Here is a 10,737-nt window from a genome sequence, read left to right as displayed (position 1 = left end):
TGAGCTGAAGACGCTGCAGGGCTTGTATGAGAGAGTCTAAACGTAATGCCTACTTTTCACAGACAAGACATCGTGTGATTGGCTGAACAGAAGTGGTCACATGATGAGGCTTGATTTGAGTGCATAAGACAGACTGAGCATGGGAATGATTTTACTGCAAAGATCATCTGAACTTCTTCAACACGCTCTCTCTTCATAGAATTTGTCCAGTTTGCTTTTAAAGAGGATTCATCAGTGAATCAGAATAAATAAAGGAGGATTTAAACCTGGTTAATACTTTAGAGGAAAAGGCACAAAACTAAATATGTCGACCAGAGTTAGCTCTAAACCTAATTTAATTTTGTTCAAAAAGAAAAAAAAAGGTTAAAGGAGGAGTCTGCAGGATTAGAAAATAAATAAGTCTACATTTACAGGATTAATCCGGCTTAACCATCACTTCTGGGCCTCTATACATGTGTGTCAGTGTCTGTGTCTGTCTCAACCCTGTTCTCAGCCTGTATGTTGATGTTTTGTTTTGTTTTTTTGTACTGGGTTTTTTGTAAGTAGAGAGTAAGTGTGGTTACATCAGCCAATCACAGTGCACCCAGTGCGCAAGTGATTTTGTGAGTTAAATAGCAAATGGAAGAAGATACCCCGAGCAGCTACGATAGTGGACGTAGCACGAAGAAAGAAAAACACAACGAAAGTGAAATGAAATGCCAAACAGATAAAGCTTTTTCCTAAATGAGGGTGAAGCTTTGCACAGCTCACTTTCAGGCACTTGGAGAGTAGCATGGGACGACACGATTTAGCTTTCTGCTAACCAGGTATGTGTCACATACTAATTGATTATCTTGTGCTAACATGTCAAGTCAGGTGCATGGCTCACAAGTCTCTACCACATAGAAATGCAGGGCGAGTGAGTGTGTTCACATAGTTATGGCTGGAGGCTGTTGGTGTGTGCTGCCGCTGGCACTGAGCCAACGAGGAGGAGCCCAGTTTGAATGTTGTGTTTACTAACAAAAATTAAGTAATAAAAATTCTTGTAGACCCTACCTTTAATAGTGCAAAAAAAAAAGTACAGACTGAGTACATAGATTCAAAAGTAGTTTTATTCCATCAAACATTTATCTTAAATTCAAACTGAGCAGTCAATCATTGGGTCTCTAGCTCTCACATTGACCTTTGACCTTTTAGAGGAAACATATTTATATTACTGTCCCTATCATATATTCATTCATTCATTCATTTTCTATACCGCTTGTCCTGTTCAGGGTCGCGGGTGGCTGGAGTCTATCCCAGCTGTCATTGGGCGAGAGGTGGGGTACACCCTGGACTGGTCGCCAGTCAATCACAGGGCTGACACAGAGACAGACAACCATTCACTCACACACTCACAACTCCGGACAATTTAGAGTGATCAATTAACCTGATGAGCATGTTTTTGTACTGTGGGAGGAAGCCGGAGTACCCGTAGAGAACCCATGCATGCACGGAGAGAACATGCAAACTCCACACAGAACCCTATCATATATCATTATGGAAAAAGCTAAACATGACCTGTTCTATACTTGGTGCAAAGTGTTTTGGTGCACCGTGCAATTTACATTGAATCTTATTTATTTACTTCACACATTGCACCCACATCGAGTCGAGCAGTGCTCCTTTTCATAATCAGCAAAATGCTGGTACACCCAATCTAAATTCTTGACAGAATAAATGTGCCATTGGTCTACTCCCAAACTGCAGGGTGTATTGCAAACGCACATCTACCAGAGTACTTAACTAGAGTAAGTGAAGTTTGCATTTGCTAACACTGTGTACAGCAGTTTTTTCACCTATTCCTCTACTCTGCCAAGTGTGGCCATAAGGAATTGCTCATCACATGGTTATCATGGTGATGTCTGTGTGCTCACTCATACAAGTGCTTGTATTTGTGTTCACTAGGAGCCTGTTTGTCTTTTTGTCTCTAGCTACGTTCACACAGCAGGCCTTAATGCTCATTTCTAATTTATTGCTTAAATCAGAATTTTTGTTTGTTTATTCAGATTACATTTTTAAATGTGGCCTGTTTGCAGACTGAGATGTGAACAACTCATACTGGAGTGACCCGCATACTCAGCCGAACATTAATGATGCACAGAACGGTGAAACAAACATGGCCCCTGATTTTGGGTGCTTCTTTTTTTAAATGTAGCTGCTCATTTGGGTTTGCTTTGCTGCCTGTGTGATCCCCATCTGTTTCTCTCCCAGCTCTCCACAACGAGAAACAAGAACATGCACTTCAGAGTCACTTTTGCTTTTCTCCATGCGCACTTCTTCTTCATCTCCACTTTCTTCCATGTCATTGTTCACTGAGCATGACTTCTGCTCAAGAATGGCGTCAAAGTAGCATGAAATGCGACCTGGCAGTTCAGCCCGCTGTCGTATTGAAAAAAAAAATCTGATATGAATCTGATTCAGTACCACATTTGAAAACGGATGCATCAAGCATAAACCAAGCTTTATTCTTCCATATACCAGATTGCCACAGAGATGACCAGGGAAATTCTTCGGCACATGGAAAATTTCTGTTAGTCGGCCTGACCCAAACAATCTCAACCGTTTTTGGTGGAGTTATACGGTGAAAACTGCCCGATCTCACAATGATAAAGAATCCTTTGTTCCGGATCACCTCAAAACTGAATCACTCCTTCACTCCCCATTTTCTGAAAATTTCATCAAGATAAGTTTGTTACTTTTTGAGTTATGTTGTTCACAGACAAACAGACAGGCAAACTCTCCCAAAAACATAACCTCCTTGGCGGAGGTAAATAACTATTTGAATGTATCGTTCCATTCAGTAGACCGGAAGGTGGGGAGTATGCAGCCACATTTAAGGCACTGTGAGGAGCTTCTGGAAAAGCTAGCAGCAGCATTAGCAATGGACATTCTGCTTCCCATGAGCACTTGCTCCCCATTGTCTTGAAGACCAGCCGTGTTTTTATTTAGAATCAAATGAATGGAGAGCAGATCTTATTAACACTTCTTTAATTTTTAAGACAACTTTTTCCCAGGATGCAAAGCAGCAAGGTAATTTCTTTACTAACAGTTATGGAGCACTACTTTTTAGCACTTAGAAATGACCTGTTCCATTTGTTAAACGGCAACGGTTGACTAAAAAAAACACTTTCAACAGCAATGAAAGTTTCAAAGTAGAAAAACAGGAAATGTTGACCGTTGGAGTTGTAGTGTAAAACTACTTTCACATCAAATCAGGTTTGATTACACAACACTGCTCTCAACCTTCACCATTCACAGCTTGTTGTGCTGCTCGTCTGACATGGTGATCATTTCACACCGCTCTGTGAGAGCAGGTTTGTAAAGGTGTGAGATGTTGTGGCCTGTAGCTGCTGCAGGCCAGTCTTCCTGTCTTTGAGCTCTGCTGGGACTTGTGTTTCCATCGATGGAAACTTGCACGCTGAGCTCACACCGCTTTCACCACAGGGCTGAGAGGTTGCTGCAGATCAGACGAAGCGACTTAAGAGGATAAAAATAGACGACAAGGGGGGTTTTCATGAGCATGTTTGTCTTTATTTGTATCAAAACTTAATGTACAGACATGCCGACTCTGACGCACTCTAAAGACTTCTTTTGACATAATCTACAGCAAATACTTATGAAACATTTTTATTTATCAATATTATCAATCATACATGTGGTCAATCAACTTGACCTTTTAAAAAATGGCAAAAAGGCAGACTTCTTCACATTTTTCTACTCTTCACACTGGAGTACACACAGGCTGTCTTCATGCTTCCCTTTGGATGATGCCGCTCACTGCTTCTGTTCACGCTCAGAGCAGCATAGTGGAGACTATCTGCATCCTCGCTCTGGTGGTCACATATCCAAAGAGACAAATTCCTGAAAATTGATCAGGCTGAAAAAAAAAGCCTAATTTCAAGATCCTAATTACGAATTTGACCTACCATAGCGTCAGATGTTGCAGAGCCAGAAGCCACAGTCCCTGTGAATCAGAGAATGTATGATCAAAACTGGTCACTGCAGAACAGCTGAAGATAATTTCAGTCAGGAACATCTTACCTTCACAGCCCGAGCACAACTCATTTTTCAACTTGTAGATGATGAGAGCCAGGATGAGCAGCACGATGATGGAAACTGCCAGTGCCACGCTGAGGCCACACACCAGGGGAAGAAGACGAGAAAAGTTTCCTAGCATGCAGCCAAAAAGAAAAGTATCAGAGTCTCAAATGGCAGGTTAGGAAACAAAATACAGCTTTGGTTTCCTTTTTGTATCTATAGATTTGAACAAAACACAGACGGACAGGTAATCTGTTTCCACAAGGTGTGAAATTTGGTGATTGTCTTTGCACGAGGATAACACGTGTTACTGAGGATGTGCAGACCATGCACATTTTCACATTTTTCATGATCTGGAACCTTAAAGTGATACTCCTGGATGGAACAAGTTGGGTCCCATCACAAGGTTTAGGGCAGAAATTACCCCTACAGCAGTGTTTTTGTGCAGCAGAAGCCCAGGGCGCTCGCACCAAACACCCCCTCCCTGCTCTCTGCCGGTTTCCTCTGCACTCAGACGGGGCCATATTTTACTTGACCAAAAACACAAATAAACGGACTCCCACCGAAAAAATCTGATATCGGTCTGCATTCACGCTTTATTCAGAGAATTTTCAGCGCGTTACTTTCACACAAAAACATTGCTAAATAAGGATCTAGTTCTCATCATGTCTCTTCGTCCCGGCAGACTACCTGCGTTTGGTGCGCACACGGACTGATACACTAAGCGGCGAGCACCTCGTGGACAGCTGTGGCTCTGCAGCAGAGGTAGCGCTGTTTTACGACACAATGAGAACTGGAGTCTTATTTAGCGGTGTTTTTGTGTGAAAGTAACAAGCTGAAAATTCTCTAAATAAAGCGTGAATGCAGACCGATATCAGATTTTTTCTGGTGGGAGTCCGTTTATTTGTGTTTTTGGTCAAGTAAAAAATGGCCCCGTCTGAGTGCAGAGGAAACCGGCAGAGGAGCAGGGAGGGGGTGTTTGGTGTGAGAGCTCTGGGCTTCTGCTGCACAAAATCACTGCTGTAGGGGTAATTTCTGCCCTAAACCTTGTGATAGGACCCAACTTGTTCCATCCTGGGGTATCACTTTAATGGGCATATATCAAAGATAAACATTAAATATATAGTTCTTATGTATTTGGGGATGTAAATAAAATCCCATCACCTACCTTCAATCTGCACCTTTGTTCCATTTCCAAACACAGTTTCCCCACAGGAAGCCAGAGCGCAGTAATAGACCCCCACATCAGAGACGCTCACTGACTTTATAGCAAGATTCAAAGTACAGTTCCTCTTATTGTAAGACTCTGGATCCGTCCTGCACTGTCCTTTGCTGTGGTACATGGCTGCAGGCTGAGCAGCACCGTGTCTGAACCAGTAGAAGCTCTGCTCCCCCTCGCACGGTTCAGAGTAAACCGTACAGCTCAGATTCACGGAGCCTCCCACCCGGGGACGCTCCAATGCTGGTTGATAGATGACAGGTTTCGACAGTGAAGATTTAACGTGAAGAAAGACTCCATCCCCAAGCTCTACAGTGTTGAATCCTAAAATCCCGCAGTAATACGTTGCTGAATCAGACAGTTGGAGGTTGTGGATGATAAGATTGTTAGCACCTTCCTCTGAATCGACTTTGAACCTGTCTTTAAATGCAGAGGCTACAGTAGCTTCTGGGTCGTGCTTCATGCGAGTTGATACAGTGTCAGGTTTACCTCCTAAGCGCTGCTGGTACCAGTAAAGATAAGTTACAACATCACTTGTATGAGAGCAGTTCAGAGTCACCGTCTCTCCAACTCTGGCTGTCATGACACCACTGTGCTGAGTTAGACCCGAGGTCTGCTCCACTGCTGCAGCCTGAGCTACAAGAGACACAAAAACAAAACTTGCTTCATCTTTTTTTGCTTTAACCTGGTATTCTTCACTCACATTATGATTTCACAGAGAAACACTGAAAAGAAGAGCAGGTACTCACAGATTTCACAGAGAAAAAGGAGGAAAATGTAGAGTGGCTTCATCCCTGAGGCTCTGCAGTGTGTCGGCTGAGAGCAGACTGACACACTCAGCTTCTAGACACGATACCAGGGGCTGTTTGTGATTGGCCAAGCTGCCTGGCTTGGTTGGGACTTAACGATTTGTTGTTTTGTAAAAACAGCACATGATCAGGAGCCTGGCCGTGTTGATTGGGTCTCTTTAGTTGCATCATTTGTTTTTGTTGTTTTTTTTTCTATACAGGGGAACAGTGGGCGTGACATGATTCTGTGCAATTCAAGGGCATTTGACTTCTCTTGATTTTTGAAGGGAGCTTTGGAGGTTGACTGATGAAGACTCAGAAGCAGCTCTACCAGTTTGGAAGGACGTGCCTCAGTGAGCACAACATTTTGGGGTCGGCACTTGTGAGTTTGTTATGAAGTAGAGCAGAGTGATGAAAGACTGTGGCGAGGTTGAGCCACTCTAAAGTTAGCCTGATGCTAGCTCCATACCACTGGATGACACAGATGTATTAAAGGAGCTTGAAAAAGCAACTTGCTTTTGATGAAAACTGAACCTTATGAAAATAAGATAAAATAGACTAATAAAATAACAAAATAAAATAGAATAAAATAAAATAAAATAAAATAAAAAAATAACAAAAGATAAAATAAAATAATATGACAACATAAAATAAAAAATAAGATAAAAGAAAATGACAACATACCATAAAATAAAACAAACAAAGTAAAATAAAATTGAACAAAATAAAATAAAATAAACTCAAACAAAATAAAATAAAATAAAATAAAACATAACAAAGGATCAAATGAAATGATAAAATAAAATAAAATAAAATAAAATAAAAAGAACATCCGCTACAAAAAAGTACTCAAGCCACAAAAGCTCTGGGAAACAACTTGATGGAAGCAGAAATCCACATACCCCTCGACTTTGACCGGAGGAAATGTTAAATAGTGGCCAAGTAAAGTCTCATCTTATCTCATCTCCCTCTGCATAGCTGGGTTTTGGCTGTGAAGGCAGCAATGCTATCAGCGAAGACCAATGGCCCCTGTCCCAGGCCGACCTGCTCCTCTGGGGGTATATCAAGGTGTTCCCATGCCAGCTGAGAGATATTCTATTGTTTTTTTTATTTTTTTTTAACCTTTATTAAACCAGATAAAACTCATTGAGGTCTGGATTTTTCTTACAAGGGTGACCTGGCCAAGAGGTCAGCAGCACACATATGGCTCAGTCTGTAGAGCATCCCAAGCATGAGGTTGGTGTCCTGCAATCACTGGATTCAATTTTCAATTTCCAATTCAAAAAAACCTTTTTTGGAAGCAAGTGTGACATAGGACAAACATACACACAGTTTAACACTCTACCATCACAATCATCTCTCACTGTGATGCAGACAAAGGAAGCCAACCAAACCTATGATGTCACAAATTACATTACTTGTTATAATTAATGATAAGAATAGGACTCAATCTTGTTAATGTCCATATGGTCTGCAGTTTTGTTTCCACTATTTAAGATGTCAGGTTTAACCAATCAGAGCCACAGCTCAGCTGACCAACAAGCACGCGCTTTATAGCTGGTAGTGTGGAGGCTCAAAGTTTACCCCATTTTCAATCAGGCTCCTTTGGACTGTTTGGCTTCAGAACCCCTTCACAAACAGATGGGTGACATCACAAGGACTAGGTCCATTTATTATACAGTCTATGGTTCAAAGCTGTCCTACCCCTCCCCATTTTGTTCTTACAGTCTCACTCCTCCCCCCCTTTCTCACTTCCCTGCATATGGCTTTACATAAGATCCCTTGAACTCACCTAAACTAGCAACAGAAAGACATTTAACATCAAATTCAGAATTATTGTTCCAATACAACAAAAATAACGTTGTTAAGTAGACACTGTTAACCGAACCGCCTCCAGCATCCCATAGCCTTCAAACCACACAGATTATACAGGGTTAATAACACATGTTTTCTGTTGTGTGATGATCCAAGAGCAGACACTTTCATCCACTTTACACTGACTCAAAACAATCTGCAGGATTTGGGATGACTCTGAATGGCAATGACCAATCCAGTCACATCCCAGGCAACATGGTTGAGCATCTTTGAATCAGGCTGGCCTGACCTGCTGTGTGAGAGGAGATACTGCTGATTACCTGAAACGCAGTGTGGTGGTTTAACTTCAATGATGTTTATCTATGTTGCTGTCAGAGCAGCAGCTTTTGAGGTTTTCAGCAGGAAGTAGATGTTGAGGTTGCACCCCCACATAGATGCTCCTGTTGTCGAAGACCACAAAACCATCTGAAACAGTGATGTTTATATTACTTTATTTTAGTGTAAAATCAAAGAAAAATCAGCACTGACCAACACTGCGCATACCTCTTATGAAAATCCTACAAATGCTGCTTAGTTATCTTAACACTACTTTCCAAAATGGGGAAGATATAAGATCAGTTTTCAAATTGTTTCAACTTTTATTTATCTAAAAACACAAATGATAGCTGGTTAAGGTTTAAAGTCCAGCATTAAATGCTTGCTCCTGAGGCTGAATCCCACTTCATAGTCCATTTGAGTAAACACTTCAGACTTTGAATTAATCTTAAGACACATTGAATAATTATAATTTAATATGAATTCAACATTACAGATGGCTTGATTGTTCTAGATTTAACATACTGCGTGTTGCTGGATGTATCTGCTGTACATGACATCTATCACATCATAGAGACTGCAGTAAGAACCATTCACTATCACTAAGTCTCCTCTTTAAACTCAAATAAAAGAATCATAAAACATGAAGTGTCCTTGTTTCCTTCAGAGCACTCTTACAGGGAGGATCCTGTCATTACACACCAAAGCTGGCAGTGAACATGTGACCTTATTTCCTGAACAGGACATGCCGTGTCACATCATGCTGGCCAATCAAACGCAGCCCTGTGTCTTCAAAGTGGAGAAAGAATCCAGATTCTGTTCACTCAGTTCAAGAGTTTGAAAACGATGACATCTGTGACGTCTCTCTGCTCTCTAATATGTTTGTTTTCAGGACAAATGGGTGAGTTTGGTTTTAATTAGTCCTTTTTTAAAACATTATTCTGGACATTTGTTGTCAGCGTTACACTTTTAGGATTTAATAAGAGCGTATTGTTTTCTCTTCATTTGCTTCAGTCCTGATGACCTCTCAGGAGCAGTCTCTGTCGCTCCATCAGGAGAGACGCTTCATGTTGGTTGAAGTTGGAGACAGTGTGACTCTGCATTGTTTCTATGATGGTGGTGATTCAGCGTGGCTTTACTGGTACAAACAAAGCCTGGGTCTGAGACCAAGACTAGTCTCTACGTTCTACGTCTATGATACAAAAATCACTTTTCAGGACGAATTCAAGGATAGTCAACGCTACACACTCAATACAGAAAACAAAACACATCACTTAACTATTTCAGGTGTCCAAATCTCAGACTCAGCTACTTACTACTGCGCAAGTAGCTACGCGTTTCTTCTGAATTTCACAGATGGAACTATAGTCCATGTGAAGGATTCAGGTTTGAAGGATCCAGCTTTGATCTATCAGTCAGAATCGAAGAGCATCCAGCTAGGAGGCTCTGTGACTCTGAACTGCACCGTCCACACTGGGAGCTGTGATGGAGAACACAAAGTTTACTGGTTCAAAAACTCTGAGGACAGTCAACCAGGACTTGTTTACACCAGCGGAGGCAGGAATGGTCAGTGTGAGAGGGCGTCTTCGTCTTGTGCCTACTCTCTACAACTAAGGAGTCTGAATGTTTCTCATGCTGGGACGTACTACTGCGCTGTTGCTTCATGTGGACGCGTTCTGTTTGGAAATGGGACCAAACTGGACTTTGAAGGTGAGTTATCTTTATTTCAGAAAAAAAAGAACAAAACAGAGTGCAATGGAAGAAAAACTCCTGACATCTCTTTTTAACATCTGTCTCCCAGCGGGGGACTCTCTTGTCTTGGTGTTTATCTTGGGTGGAGCTTTAACAGTCACCACCATCCTGGTTGTTCTGCTGGCTTTTGCTGTTTGCAAGAAAATGAAATCAAATCTTCACAGATATACAGGTAGAAGAGGTCTTTGTTTTTAAAATCTGACCAGTGTATTTACAGGGTTTGGCTTTAAGATGTAGTTTTCTGTGTGTCATACCCAGAGTCTCATCCAAGATCTTTGGCTCCATGGACTGCAGAGACAGAGGTAGGAATCAAAAATATTCTCAATTCTTCTTTTTAAAATGAAAATTTCTGGCAGATTGTGTTTTATTTTGATTGTTAATGTCTGTGTTACCAGGGTGACAGAGACCCCAGTAACCTCCATTATGCTGCTCTCAGTGTTCAGCAGCACAAAAGATCAAGTAGACAGAGGAGCACCAAGAATGACTGTGTATACTCCAGTGTGAAGCTCTAAAAGTAAACATTACATGTATGTATTCTTTTTTTTTTGTGCATTTAAAATTAAAAAGATCGTCTTTGTTTATTTATGTGACTTGTTTTATTTATTTGAAATACTGGACAGCCTGGGGCTGTATCGTTTGTATCAACATAGCTCTTTTTGGGCGTCATCTAGCTACATGGTTTTTTTTTTTCCATGAGCAGCAAGTTCACACATATTTCTCCTCTCCCTCTGTCCATGCCTCACACTGACACACACACACTCACACACACACACACACACACACACACAC

The 10,737-nt window shown here is 41.4% G+C and overlaps 2 protein-coding genes across 2 annotated transcripts; one reads left to right on the top strand and one right to left on the bottom strand.

Moving 5' to 3' along the window:
* Window positions 1-3,725: 3,725 nt before the first annotated feature.
* On the bottom strand, window positions 3,726-6,070 carry LOC141784279 (uncharacterized). Its single transcript, XM_074662061.1, has 5 exons — window positions 6,037-6,070; window positions 5,228-5,914; window positions 4,063-4,191; window positions 3,951-3,985; window positions 3,726-3,857 (listed from the first exon to the last, which is right to left on the bottom strand). The coding sequence occupies exons 1-5, from the start codon at window positions 6,068-6,070 to the stop codon at window positions 3,726-3,728; spliced, it is 1,017 nt and encodes a 338-aa protein (XP_074518162.1).
* A 2,965-nt stretch (window positions 6,071-9,035) lies between these two features.
* Window positions 9,036-10,460, top strand: LOC141784472 (uncharacterized). The gene is made up of 5 exons (XM_074662311.1): window positions 9,036-9,097; window positions 9,211-9,906; window positions 9,998-10,120; window positions 10,207-10,250; window positions 10,344-10,460. The coding sequence occupies exons 1-5, from the start codon at window positions 9,043-9,045 to the stop codon at window positions 10,458-10,460; spliced, it is 1,035 nt and encodes a 344-aa protein (XP_074518412.1). The 5' UTR covers window positions 9,036-9,042.
* Window positions 10,461-10,737: the final 277 nt, after the last annotated feature.

This window comes from Halichoeres trimaculatus, unplaced genomic scaffold (assembly GCF_033239565.1).
Source record: "Halichoeres trimaculatus isolate MK-OKI-2021-1 unplaced genomic scaffold, fHalTri1.1 fHalTri1_scaffold_22, whole genome shotgun sequence".
NCBI classification, from domain to species: domain Eukaryota; kingdom Metazoa; phylum Chordata; class Actinopteri; order Labriformes; family Labridae; genus Halichoeres; species Halichoeres trimaculatus.
Note: the sequence above shows the minus strand (reverse complement) of the source record. Positions and strands in the feature narration are given on the sequence as shown.